General features: G+C 44.5%; 1 protein-coding gene across 1 annotated transcript in view; it reads right to left on the reverse strand.

Moving 5' to 3' along the window:
- Nucleotides 1–14,574, reverse strand: part of kcnk9 (potassium channel, subfamily K, member 9) — a 28,762-nt gene extending 14,188 nt beyond the window's left edge. The window contains exon 1 of the mRNA XM_034545552.1: nt 13,962–14,574. Within this exon, the coding sequence (XP_034401443.1) occupies nt 13,962–14,574 (613 nt within the window). The remainder of the gene's footprint in view (nt 1–13,961) is intronic.
- Between the last annotated feature and the right edge of the window lie 612 nt (nt 14,575–15,186).

Genomic DNA, 15,186 nt, shown 5'->3' on the forward strand with positions numbered 1-15,186 from the left:
TATGTTTTTTGTGCAGGAATGAATATACATTTAACTGTAAAATATTACCGTTAGAGAAATGATGAAACGTGCAGTGTGTGCCGAACTTGTTTGAAGAGTTGCCAATGTACACGTCCAGCACATATGGAGCGACATTAGCGGTCGTTTGGAGATGTTTCTGCCCACCTAACGGAGCCCAATATTCACTCTTTTCTCTCCTGAGGGGGATACGCGTCTCATTAGCTGCTAAACGCTCCACGATGTTCACCTGCTCGTTGCCAAATGTGTCCGTCTGCTGCTTCGTGCTGATGAGTGAGGATTTACAGCTTCTTTTTTTTTACGAGCTAAAAGATGCTCAGAGGCTCTGTTGAGCCGAGGGAATCTGGAGAGCCAGGTGATAGTGACCCGTTTCACATACAAGTAGTCACGTGTTCCATTATGACTACAAACATTAACATTAATTGCAGCTGCTTTGAAACTAAATGAAGTTGTATCCAGAAGCTCCCGGAGCTATTGTGCACAGATATGGAATACCGAGATCGCTGCAAAAAATGTTAACAAGAAATCATCATTGCGTTGTTGATTACCTGATCATTATCTCCGCCAGATGTAAGCCCGGGGGAGATCATGTGTGTGTGTGTGTGTGTGTATTTGCCGTGTTCATTTATGACCGTACGCTCAAGGAGCTCTCGAGGTTCCAGTGATTCAAAATTTTTGCAAAAAAAAAAAAACCCAATGTTTATAAATTGACTGTTTCATGGCGTCATCGACCGCTGACTCCTCCCTCTCCTCTTGTGAGTTTCAGACCTCACCGTGTGTGTCGCAGGCCACATTTTGGCTCTTTGTCGTGGCTCGGAGCATCTTCAGGTTTAATTCCACACCCGGTATGTACATTATGATCCGCTAAGCACAGCAAGAGATGAATATCGATCTCGACTGTGAGGGAGTCTGGAGGGACGATTAAGTGAGATTCAACCCTTCTTCGTTTGAAAAGGGGAAAGAGAGACACACGGCTGTACGTTTCTAGTTTCACTGCATTTAATTTATTTTAATTTTGGTATATATATGAACAGTGTCTGCATTGCATTACGTCTCTTATTTAGTTTTTCCATATTGTCTTTTTTTGGGGGGGATAAAAGAGATAGAAACCCCCACTGAAATACCTTCAGGTCGGATTAATCGTAGCGTTAAGTTCTACCAGATGAACTCAGGGTGGACCCAACGCAGCATCATCTCTGCTCTGTGTTGATATACCTGTCGTTAATTCCAAAGCATGAGCTCCCTGCACTTCCTTTTTTTTAAAAAAAAGGTCAATTAAACCTCCACGGGGATCCTCGCACTAAATGCATCCTACAGCAGCTGTAATCCTCCCGACGTGCAGCAATCAGAACAATTCCTTCAGACATTTAAAGTCAAGTCTTCATTCACGTCCCGCAGCCCGGCTCCTGGAAAGGACTCCGAGTTGTCCCAGGTGTCACTCTTAACCCCCCCCACACACACACACACACACACACACACACACACCCTGTTAGGCCCCATCTAATGAAGCTCATCGCCCAGCTTCTGGAAAATATGGCCGTCGAGTGCTGCTAAGCAACAGGGAACTCGTGCCTGTTCCATCACCTCCCAGAGCAACTGACACCACTTGGCCCGGCGTGCCCTGCGGCCAACAGGGATACAGATGCTGTTGCCGTAGTCGGAAGGTCACGTCGAGCGACATGTCTTTCTTTTTATTTGCGAAGACAAAGACGTCCGTCTGTGTCTGTAAATGTGTTGACCCACACGTGCAGCCGGGCAAGCCTTCACTAGTAACACGCAGCTGTGGTTGCGTCTCGGCTCCACGTTTCAGCTCGGAAACCGAAGCCCGAGCCAGACATTTTGGATCAGAGGCACGACTCGTGTATCAAAAAAGAAAAAAAACACGGGCAGACCGCGCACTGTGCACGGGGGGGGGGGGCGCCAACGCTGATTTCACGCTGCAATAACTCGTACAGGAGACCGCACGTTCCCACACTCTCTCTCTCTCTCTACACACATGGAATAAAGTGGTTGCGATGAGCCCGCGTGGGAGCTGCAGAGGGAAGGTGATTGTCAGGGTCCGGGGAAAAAAGGGAGAATTAACAGCAAGGGGGTTATCGTGATGGAGTAGCTATCGGTCACCATCGCTGTACCCACTGACAAATTACATGAAATAATGGAGTTTGGCTGTCACTGCAGCTTCTTAAAAGGAGCGTGTCGGAGAGGGGAAATGAGATGAATATGTGTGTGTGTGTGTGTGTGTGCATAGTAATTAGACGAAATGCTAATCTAGTCTCGTGCCCGAGCTGCGAGGAGGAACGCGCGGCGGTTTAGCAGCTGCTTTCTCTGTCGTGCTGACTCACCGCCTGAGGCGAGCGGAGCTGCATATGAATGCAACTAGCGGCCAAATTATGTAAAATAGTTGCATTGCAGTGTCCGCTTGGGAAATATCTCTTAGATTCAGGACGGTGTATATTCTATATTTTTTATCACTCTCAGCAAATGCACATCAAAGCCACGCGTTGCTACTGGAGACAATGAAACGAATCCGAGGTGATCTTTGTCTTACGTTGTTAAAATCAAGATGGTTGTAACAGAAGCTAGCGGAACCGAGGCGATACAGGACGCCGTGTCACGACTTCTGTGTTTTGTCCTTGGCGTTTCGACCTCTGCTTCTCGAGCCTGATGCTAAGCTACGCTAATTGCACCACGGCCTTCAGCATCATAAGGCAAACCTCCGTCACAAAATTACAATCAGGTACAACTTGAGCTCCATACCGGATGATGTTTTGGAGGAAACCGGTTGCCGTTTTAAACAACCGATTAATTCATTAAACTTTGTAAATTGAATGTAAAGAAATATCTTTGTTAATATTAGCACATTTGTGATGTTATTTAGGTAACGCACCCCCATTAAAATGAGTGAACGTGCCCTTTTGGTTTCACATGGGACACAAACAGCTTCCTCCTGGGTGAAAGTCCTGTGTTTGTTAGACCAATGCATTCACCATCAGCAAAAGTATTTCCCAAAATGTATAAATATACCGTTCTTAAAAAGAGGGCAGACTTATTCATTTTCTAACAGCTGTAGTTTTTAGAACATGTTATATAACAGGAGGGAAGTATGCGTTTCCGACAATTTTAATTGATTTTTAGGGATTGACTGAAAATAATGCCTTGAGTTGTTCATGATGAAATACTATGTCAATTAACCTGGTGAACACAAAGTTATTATAACCAATCATAACGATGGCCTTGATGTCAGAATAAAGCTAAAGTTGTAAAACTTCAGTTTTCCTTCAAAAACAAGTCGTTAAATGTTAAATATTATGAACGAAAATTATCCATTTGGGTTGTTTCTTCATATATTATACAACATTTGAGACAGTTATTAAAAATCCTTCGACGTAATCTTATTTCAATATTTTATACAGATACCATCTTGCCTCATATACAGCATACCATGATTCTGCATGCATGTAATTAGATATCAATATTTGAAGGGAAAAGCTACATTCACATGTGTATATAATTAATAAGCAGACCCCTTTATATATATATATATATATATATATATATATATACATATATATATAATAAATATATATTTATATATATAATAAATATATATATATATAAATAAATAACTATATGTATATATGTATAAATAAATATATATATATATATATATATATATATATATTTATTTATACATATATAAATATATATATTTATAATTATTATTATATATAAATATATATATTTATATATATAAGTATATATATATTTATATATATACATTTATATATATAAATATACATAAATAAATATATATATATATATATATATGTCTTGTATTGATTGGCAACCAGGAGGAATTTCAACAACAAGGAGGGAGATTTTGAAAGAGCAGCTTAAGCCACCATGCTGGATACGTAACGGGACAGTAGGCTTATTTCCTTTTGAATATACCCCACTTCATCCCTCTGTCCTCTCATACCCCACTTCATCCCTCTGTCCACTCATACCCCACTTCATCCCTCTGTCCACTCATACCCCACTTCATCCCTCTATCCTCTCATACCCCACTTCATCCCTCTGTCCTCTCATACCCCACTTCATCCCTCTATCCACTCATACCCCACTTCATCCCTCTGTCCACTCATACCCCACTTCATCCCTCTATCCACTCATACCCCACTTCATCCCTCTGTCCTCTCATACCCCACTTCATCCCTCTATCCTCTCATACCCCACTTCATCCCTCTGTCCTCTCATACCCCACTTCATCCCTCTGTCCTCTCATACCCCACTTCATCCCTCTGTCCTCTCATACCCCACTTCATCCCTCTGTCCTCTCATACCCCACTTCATCCCTCTGTCCACTCATACCCCACTTCATCCCTCTGTCCTCTCATACCCCACTTCATCCCTCTATCCTCTCATACCCCACTTCATCCCTCTATCCACTCATACCCCACTTCATCCCTCTATCCTCTCATACCCCACTTCATCCCTCTATCCTCTCATACCCCACTTCATCCCTCTATCCACTCATACCCCACTTCATCCCTCTGTCCACTCATACCCCACTTCATCCCTCTGTCCACTCATACCCCACTTCATCCCTCTGTCCACTCATACCCCACTTCATCCCTCTATCCTCTCATACCCCACTTCATCCCTCTGTCCACTCATACCCCACTTCATCCCTCTATCCTCTCATACCCCACTTTATCCCTCTGTCCTCTCATACCCCACTTCATCCCTCTGTCCACTCATACCCCACTTCATCCCTCTATCCACTCATACCCCACTTCATCCCTCTGTCCACTCATACCCCACTTCATCCCTCCGTCCTCTCATGCCCCACTTCATCCCTCCTTCCTCTCATACCCCACTTCATCCCTCTGTCCACTCATACCCCACTTCATCCCTCTGTCCACTCATACCCCACTTCATCCCTCCGTCCTCTCATACCCCACTTCATCCCTCCTTCCTCTCATACCCCACTTCATCCCTCTGTCCACTCATACCCCACTTCATCCCTCTATCCTCTCATACCCCACTTCATCCCTCTGTCCACTCATACCCCACTTCATCCCTCTATCCTCTCATACCCCACTTCATCCCTCTGTCCTCTCATACCCCACTTCATCCCTCCTTCCTCTCATACCCCACTTCATCCCTCCATCCTCTCATACCCCACTTCATCCCTCTATCCTCTCATACCCCACTTCATCCCTCTGTCCTCTCATACCCCACTTCATCCCTCTGTCCTCTCATACCCCACTTCATCCCTCTATCCACTCATACCCCACTTCATCCCTCTATCCACTCATACCCCACTTCATCCCTCTATCCTCTCATACCCCACTTCATCCCTCTATCCTCTCATACCCCACTTCATCCCTCTATCCACTCATACCCCACTTCATCCCTCTGTCCTCTCATACCCCACTTCATCCCTCTATCCACTCATACCCCACTTCATCCCTCTATCCACTCATACCCCACTTCATCCCTCTATCCACTCTCCACTCTCACTGGCCCACTTGAGCCTGGATGAGCCCTCCCTCCCTGGGCTCTGCCGCTTCGTCCGTCGCCGGAGTGGAACATCCAGTTCGCCGCCACTTGAAATCCTCTGAGAAACTTGAGAGCCATCTCGCCGTTCCCCGCGGGCATTTCAACGCACGGCGGCGTGCACGGCGGAGGGCCTCTCTCCTCAGACACTCGACCAACGCTGCTGGAACCGGTGACACGGTGCAGAGAAGTAGCGGCATTGACATCGGACGGAAAACCGAGAAGAAAACAGTCCGGTGAAGCCGAGGATCCTCCGGATGATTTATTCAGCCTGTTTCTCTCAGATTGCCTCGGTTCTTTCTAGCTGCTGCGTCCTCTCTTGTCGCAGACCCCCCCCCCCCCCTCCTCCCCACGGACGCTGCACGATTCACTCCTCGGGGGGCGGCTGATGTTTCGAGGTCGATAAGCGGCTCCTTGAGACGACTGGCGAGCGTGGAGCCAGGAATCGGGCCCCGAGAGGAGTGCGGGATGTATGGACGCATCACCTTCAGGAGTTAGACGCAGTGGCTTCGAGGGTTCTGTCTCCAGGTGAGATGTGAGGCTTATCTCACGTCATTCAAGCTTAATGTAGAGCCTGACTTGTGTGAGGAGAAGAAGGACAGAACTAAAATTGTAGTTTATTACGTCTTTTTCACTTATTTGCATAGTTTTGTAGATTAATAATTCACCTTTGAAGAGGCCTTGCTGCGTATGTAGATACAAAGAGCTCATTAGAAGTTAAATAAACCACAATGACTCTTATTTACAGGTGATTTATACACTTGATATAATAATTAAAATATAATTAAAATGAAAGCAGAGGCCAAGATATCCTGACTTTTAGTCTCTAGTGCGAACTACAACAACTTCTGGATCCTATATTACCCACAATGCACCACGGCAGCTTCTTCACACCATACAGTTTCTCTCATCATGTCTTTATGAATATTATGTTACATTCCTGGCACTAAATCCCCATAATTTGTTACACTGTTCCTTCAAGAGCAAACAACCACTACGTTGGACATGTAGTAAAAACTGTGATGTACGTTTACATCTGTTTTATTACTCAGCTTTGTTTTCTCTTTGGTCTATTAATCCATCAGACTTATATGTTTGCTAGATTGTTGCTATTCATGTGATGTGTAATTGTAGCACATACAAGAGGCGTGCCTTTCATTGCATCTTATCCAACAGCTGTTTAGGTATTTCACGGGAAAAAAAAGCCAAAGATATCAACTTGCTGCTTGACTAAAGACTAAAGATTAAAGAACCAGTGCGGCGCATCCTCTGGGAACCACGAAGGTCTGTGAGACGATCCGTCTTCCACTTGATGAGATGTTTTAGTCCTGACCCAAAGAGAGGCATCGACTAACCAGCCAAAAGAAATACAGTAGAGGCCAAGATAGCCTGGATCCTATATTACCCACAATGCACCGCGGCAGCCACTTCCACACCATGCATTCATCCCAATCATGTCTCTCATAGTCCACGCGTGACATACAGAGAACGTAACGAGCCCAAACAGAGATAATAATAATGACCACAAATCATCAGGGTTATTTTTTGAAGACTTTGACAGAAGTTATCCACCCGTCAGAGCCGGGGGGGCAGTACGTATTATCATGTGTAAAATTAAAAGAGCGCCCCTTTAAGATGAGAATAGCTGGAGTTTTGAAATTGTTTTATATATATATATATATATATATATATAACTCTCTTTCAGACAAATTACCTTCCGTCATTTCTTTTCTTTTTGGGATAAAGCGGCGGGCGCACACCGTGCCGTACACAGCGGGGTCTTGTTTAAGCCCGTGACCCCCCCACGGAGAGCATCAGCACCGCGGGGAACACATTCCCATCGACCTGTGTGGAGGCCTCCATCGATGGCAACACGAGAATCTATGTTTTATTTAATATTTTCCTTCGTTACAAGAAAAATAAATCAAACTACAAAAACCAACCATTTGAAATTGTGGAAGCAAATACTTGTGAATAAATAAGTGTTTTGTAATAAAGAAAAACAAACATTTAATATTGAAAACTTACTCATATTCATCAACCACTCTGAACAGTATGTTTTATAGAGTAAAGAATGTTTCTTACATAACTTGCGCGTTAAATCATTATTTAAGGTGTCCAGCCTGTCAAGGTGTATGAAAGTTAATTTTAACATCTTTAATCGACTTATGAATGTCTTATTTCATATTCTATGTATTAAGAGTTCAATGCTGTGAGCACTGCATCGGCCTTGAGGCTTTAATCACAGTTGAATGTCTCAATTCTTTCTGCATTGCTTGTGGTGATCCAATCTTTGAAGAATAATGATGTGTTTGCATAAATGCCTTGAAGCCAGACGTGTCTCAAAAATAAAACTAAAGATTGAATAAGCCCAGACTGCAGCCAGACAGAAAGGTGAACCGAATGTATATTTTTTTTTTTATTGCCATTCATACGTTGATTGCAGTTTCTCTGACACGCGCTCAATTTCTTTCGAAAAGAAAAGATTTTGGACCTTTAACTCTCGTCCCTCATAAAGAAAAACACGACACACAAAGCAATAATCGTTGCATTTACAAAACTGATATTAATTTCCGTCGCGTATAATGAATGAACAAAACCTCCTGGATTTAAAAAACACGCTCAATCATTTTATTAAACTGCCGCTCGAGAAAAAGAAGCCTTGAAATCCGGTGCCCTCGATGTGTTGGAGATTTACATAATCCATACTGAGTAATGAGAACAACCTGGGTTATTGTCATCAAGAAAATTAGGATGAGTAAGCGGGTTTATTGACCCTCCTCGTGGGGACGCTAGAAAACATGAGAGAGCACCATCAACAGGTTCTCTGTGAGAAGAAAATCTCTAAAAGGACATCCAGCTCTCTCCAATCAGTCCTGAAGATGTGAAGCATCTTGTGTGTGTGTGTGTGTGTGTGTGTGTGTGTGTGTGTGTGTGTTCACACACACACACACACACACGAGATGCTTCACATCTTCAGGACCCCGCCTGTATCGAGATGACAGCGTACACTATCATCCAGAGGATGACAGCCTGAGTGGCAGCAAAGTGCAGCTTTCATCAGCAGCCTGTGGAGCACCAGACAGATTACACAGCACGTCTATTGTATGCAGATGGACACTCGAACAACATTTCAATCCACCCCCCCAAAAAAACCCAGAAACCTCAAAGATCTCCAAACACGTTTCTTATACATCTAAATATCTGTGCTTTAAGAAGAACACACACACAACACGCTGTGTTTTTATGATCTATTATTATGAATCACTAACACGGAGTCATTTATAGTTCACACACGAAAGCCGTCGCTTATAAAGAGCCTTAAATTCCATAATGGCTCCGTCGAATGGGTTTTGACTCATAGCACACTCTCTCTTAGTGGACTCTCGTCGCGCCCGGCACATAAACTTCACATCATGTGCGCGAGGCGATAAAAAAAAGAAGGTCCAGGAGTCTGTAAGTGGCACTTGCTGCGCGGCGTAATGGAAACTGTGACCGGCACCGCGGGTCCAGTGGCATCCGACTCATCTCCACAAAGACACTTTCATCCGAAGAAGGACGTGCGAGGAGTTTATCTGCGGAGGGATGCCGGCGGCCACTTGGTCAGCACTATACGACATGGGAAGCGTTTGATTTATGTAAATAATAATGTTGTGTTTTTTTTTTTTTAAACTGTTGCCTCGTGTGTAATTAGCATTACCTCGACGGTTGGAAATTGTCTTACGGTCTTGTTGTTGTTGTTGTTGTTGTTGTTGTAAACGTGGTATTCGGCATTAACAAATAGAGTGATGTGTTACTATGTATTACATTAAAGATTCACTAATCAACACGATGCATGGGTCAGATTACTGCGTGTAATCACTCATCGTGACAAAGCCACTAAATCTGTTTTTTTTTGGGGTTATTTAAGCCACTTCTTGTTTGGGTTTTCCAGTCGGTGGAGACCAAAACGGAGCTAAAATTGGGGCCGGCAGATGGAAATGATCCTCTGGCTCACTTCCGTTAATTGGTGTGCATTGACCCTGCAGAATAAACCAATTAAATACATTAAATGAGGATGTTTTTTGGGGGTGCCAACAATAAACAATTCTTTTTTTTTTTAATGATCAGAACGCATATTTTGTTGAATAATTGTTGTATTTATAACCACAAATAGAGTTTTATGTTTTTTTTCAGCTCCTCGCCTTCATCAGTCTGAGTTTCAGGAAGTGTTTCGGTAAAGTTTTGGTGACGTTTCAGAAGCTTTCTCACTAAAAAAATATGAAACACCGACACAACTGACAAGAGCTCCGGTCCAATTGGAGTTATTGTCCAAAAGCGTGGCTTCGGTCACACCTTTTAAATTGCATACACACACACGCACACGCACACACACATGTTGATGTCTATGTTTCACACACATGTTGATGTTTCCAGACATTTTGGCAGCGATGGCTTTTTTCACCCTTTAAAGCCGTCTTCCGTCTCCCGGCAACACGTAGGCGCCTCAACACCGGGATATTTACGCACTACCTGTCATCACTAAGTGTCACATGGGGTGCCATTAGTCACGATGTAGTCAACTTGCAGGGTCAGTCAGTCTGGATGGGGGGGGGGGGGGGGGGGGGGGGCAGAAAGCTGCTCCGATAGTAAGAAGCACCGTTTCAGATTTCCAGACATCTATTTGTTCATTTTGAAGCAGGTTTACGGAACATTTCCCATTGTTTATCATTCAAGAGCAGTCTGATGAGGCCTCCGGCTGTAGATTATAGATGTTTTTTGTGTGTGTGTGTGTGTGTGTAGCCTCGGATCCTCAGTTCAAAACACATGCTGGAGATTCTGTCGTGTTACTTTTACCCTAACTGCTCCACCCTCAGTCCCGTTGTACTTATTATACTGAATGAGCCTGTCACACGTTCAAAGAAAATACATGTTGGTACAATTTTACTACGGCTGCTGCCGACACTAAAAAAAAAAAAACAGACCGCGTGACAAAAAGGTGCAAAGTGAGTCCCACTTGTCTCCTTATTGCTGTACATACCATAATGATTTATGAGTTTCAATTTCCTACAAAAACAACAAAACCCTGAAATATCTTTTCTTTTTACTTTGTGTAAAGATTGGACTGTTTAGTTGGTAAAGTCCTGATGTTTCTAGTATTGTGGTGATACAGTGTGATAATAATGACACATGTTATATTGGTGATTTGACTTATGCGTCTATAATATGAATATGGAAACTATTCACATTGGTTTCCTCTATTCTTTTACTTTTTCGACATTTGAAAATGTGATTCTATGGCAGTGAGTCTCTACTACTGGTAGTACTACTCTAATTATTCAAGAGCTGCTACTACAAGTACAAATACTACTAGTACTTCTACTGCAACTACTAAAACCACTACTACTGCTAAAACTGCTGCTTCGAGTAATACTTCTGCCACATCTGATACTACTACTGCTAGTACTTGTACTGCTACTGATTGTACTGTTAAAACTGCTGTAACGGGTACTACTTCTACAAGAATATTCACTACACAGCTCACGATGCTTTAGTCGACTAAAACCTCCCTGAAGAGATTAATCCAGCTAAATTCAGCCTTGAGAGACTTTCGTATATGATCTAAATCCATATTCTCTCGCAGTTTATTATTTACCATCCCTTAACATGTTATGACGTTTTTTGTTGGAGAGAAACTCTTGAAAACGAGCTCTGCAGTGAAGAGATGATGGACGCACGTTGCTGTATTGTTTCATATCTCCTGAGGTGTTTGGTGTTTCCTGTGATTCATTCTTCTGTAAATGTACACACAGGCGTGTGTGTGCACCGCATATCTTTACCGTCCCACATGATGAGACTAAATCGTTGTTTTCCTTATATCTGCGGCAGAGTTTCTTCTTTTTTTTGTTGTTGCACGAAGCGGATTTCAATTCTTTTCACTTTTAGCGGCTGAAGTGCAGTGCGGGTGAATACGGCTCGTTTCATTATTTCCAAGAGGAAAAATGTCCCTCAAAAGGCCTCAACGGGTGAATCTCCGGCTGTCAGCTGATCAGTATGTCTGACTGAACTCGTCAAATCCAAAAGACGTGCTGAGGCGTCGAAGAACATCGGTTCAGAAGCTCGAGCCATTTCACTGTCAGTCCTGAACGTGTCGCACCGGCAAGGATATGACCAGTAAAAGTAAAAGAAATTCAAACTGCTGGCCTTTATATGCAGTGGGGACCATTTCATACAGTAGGGGCTCAACGCTAGAGGCAAAATATGGTTGGATTATAATATTCTGAACTCAACCACCGTCTGTCAATACTTCCCATAAAAGTAAATGTAGCATTGAGTCACAATAAACTAACTTGTGTAATATGGAGATGGAAAAAAAAAGGTGAGTCAAATCATTTTTATGTGCACACATACCTGGCACATAAAGGTGATTGTATGGCACAGAGGAATACAGATGTATGAGGATTCGTATATTTGCTTTGAGGATCAGTTCATTTATGGTTTATGGTCTTTTAAATGGGGCATATAATATCACCAGACTCTTTCCTTCGAGATGAAATAGGAATACATGAGATGTTCTTGACCCTCACAGAAGGACGTGTTGTCGATGCCACACTAGAAACCGTGTTTCTCAGTCCATGGGGGACTAAAAGGAAACGTGTGCACAAGGTGGCACATACAATAGCCAACTGAGGTTTAATAAGCCTGTTGGTAAACAGGATATAATATGGGTTAACAAGTCTGCAGATGTGCAAAACAAACACCCCCAGAAAGCTCACTTGGTTTCGCACAAACTCACTCATTTAGACATTTTTTTTAAAATGATAACACTATCGGACCATACGGTCTGGACACATGTTCCACTGAAAGTTAATAAACAATAGTATCTCACAATTCACAAAAATCAGGTTCACTCCCGTGCATTTTGTGCAGGAGATGTCCGACCGTCCCCTGAACCGTTCTCACTCCTGTTACCAGCCTGCTGATGCATACAAAGCACACTGCGCCCCCCCCCCCCGCCCCCCCCGGAGGAGACACCGTCCCCTGCAGTAAATGTAACCACTTCACAGAGCATGAATATTACAATGGCTCCTCTCGCCCGTAGCCTGGAAACAACAGTGTGGTCCACCTCCACTGCTCTGTGAGCGTTGTCCCTCTTAAGTGTTACCGGGTAAACTGGAGGACAGTCCTGGTGCATTAGCCCCCCCCCCCCCCCCCCCCACAGATAAAAAAAAAAGTCCTCATCTCGACTAACGCTGTCTGACTTTAATAATGGAGAAAGCGCTTCTCTGTGACCTCTGCGGGGAAAGGGGGAGTTCATTCCCAATGTCCTGCCTCTCAACTGATGGAAAGGTCGAGTGCTAACTTGTTTTTTTTTGTGTGTGTTTATTTTTGTTGGTATCTATAGTGCACGTGTGAATTAACTCAATTGACTCTGGTTAGATTCGCAAAAGCTTCTTTGTGGTTTACGGTTATTAAAATTCAGAAAGAATGTGTCTCTCTCTCTCTTGTGGAGCGTCAACAGAGATAAACCCGGTGCACCCCTCCGCTTGAAATACATCTGTGTGACGCAAATGCATCATCGCGTCAAACTGATGTAATACATGTGGGGGGATGGGGGATAAAACGTATAATGCACATTAAAACCAAAAGATGTGCACATTGAAATGCTCTATTAAGTGACACAAAGCGACCCAGGATCAGTGAGAAGTGGCCGAACCCCCCCCCCCGGAGGAGAGGAGCTGTCCCTTTCAGCACCACAACACCGCCCCGCCGCTGCTGCTCTGGAATCAGCCTCGCTCTCACGGAGCCTCGTCATCCCATAAATCACAGCGTGTCTTTAAAAAAAATAAAAAAAATAAAAAAATAAAACACCCTCAACTCGTTATTCCACCGTCAGACTTCGGAGCTGCATCTCGCCGTGAAAAAGTTGAACCGTAAACGCACACAACGCATTAAGGATCCGTGCGTGTTAACGGGGTCCCGTGGGTGCGCCACGTCATCCCCAAATATACCGGTTATATGTTTGTGACAGAGCTTTCTTTTCTCCTCGCGGCGGCTACAACTCCCGAGTGGCTGTTGCAACATGTTGCTTTAAAAAATAAAAATAAAATAAAAACTTTTATCTTAAGCCTCGTGGCTGCAACTGAAAGGTGTGTGACCGCTCTCATTATGCATCATAATAATAATAATAATAATAATAATAATAAGCTTTTTGGCGTTTTTATTGCCTTGGGGATGTATTGTTCCTTATAATAAACCCACGTCCTGTTGCGCCTCAGTGATCATACGCCGGCACAGAGGCAGCTGATGGGGGGGAGTTGGTGGTGGTGGTGGGGGGGGGGGGGGGGGGGGGGGGGGGGGGTTATACTGTTTTTTAGACACCACATGAGCCCGAAACTTACCTATGGTGGTAATAACCGTGATGGCAAAGTAAAATGACCCTGCAAATTTCCACTGCACCCCGGCTCTGTGGGGCTCTGCCTTCATGATGATGTTCTCCAGTTTGCGGTAGTCCGCCTCGCTTATGTTATATTTCCCCTGGAGACGCTTCTCCACGGCTTCCAGCTGCTCCTTCTCCAGCATCTCGTAGTCGGACTCCAGGGCGTCGAAGACGGCGGCCCCGACGAGCAGGTACGTGAACGTGCAAATGATCAGGGACAAGGTCCGCACGTTTTGCCGCTTCATGGCCAACAGGAACCGGCGACCGAGGGGCTCATGTCCCCTCGAATTCCCCGTGAAGGCGCAGCGAGCGTTGGGGAAGCCGTGTGGACAGCGCCCGGAGGCGGAGGCGCGGAAAGGTGCGCTCCGGTGACGGGGAACGCGCCGGGTGCCGGAGTCGTGGCAGCGGTGGAAATCCCCCACCTTGTAGTGATCCCGGTGACAGAGTCCCAGATCCTGCTCCTGGTTCGCGGAGAGGCACAAGAGACTGCTCGATCGCCTGGACCAGGAGCCCTGCAGCCGAAAGACCCTGCGCAAGACTTGCCCAAACCAAGTCCTCCCGGTGCGCAGTGCCATCAACACGCTGCTTCCAATATCTGCCTGTTGGTCTTTTTTTTTTTCCTCTCCTCAAGTGAATTATACAGATGTGAATAAATTCGTCCAATCACACGGATGGTCGGTGGCAGATCCTCAGATCCTTCCTTTTTTCTTTGAGGCTGCACTCACTTTCTCTTTGACCGTGATTTTAAAGGTTTTCCTCATGTCTCCAAGTTTCAGCTGAACACCAACCTGTTCATTGCAACCTCATCAGCATGCAGGCTATTTTTAGCAGCCATTTCCCCCGTTCCCCCCCCCCCTCCTCCCCTCCTTACATATATAAAAAAATTAATTAAAAAAATCCAGTTTTTCTGTGAAATCCTTAAATCTTCCTCGGACCATCCTCGTCGGAGAGGTGCCGGTGAGACCTCGGGAGGGTCACGGAGCCTCGCGGGGGGACATCCGAGAAATGTTCCTCTCACGATGAGCAGATGGATCACTTTCACGTGTTCCCCCCCCCCCCCCCCCCCCCCCCCCCCCCCCCCCCCCCCCCCCCCTTTTGTTTCAGTTGCTTTATTCCTGGATCAACTCGTCACTTGTTTAAGAGGAATACATAAAAAATCATAATATTCCAAAGCACGCGACAAAAAA

The sequence above is a fragment of the Cyclopterus lumpus genome, chromosome 11 (assembly GCF_009769545.1).
Source record: "Cyclopterus lumpus isolate fCycLum1 chromosome 11, fCycLum1.pri, whole genome shotgun sequence".
In the NCBI taxonomy this organism is placed as follows: Eukaryota; Metazoa; Chordata; class Actinopteri; order Perciformes; family Cyclopteridae; genus Cyclopterus; species Cyclopterus lumpus.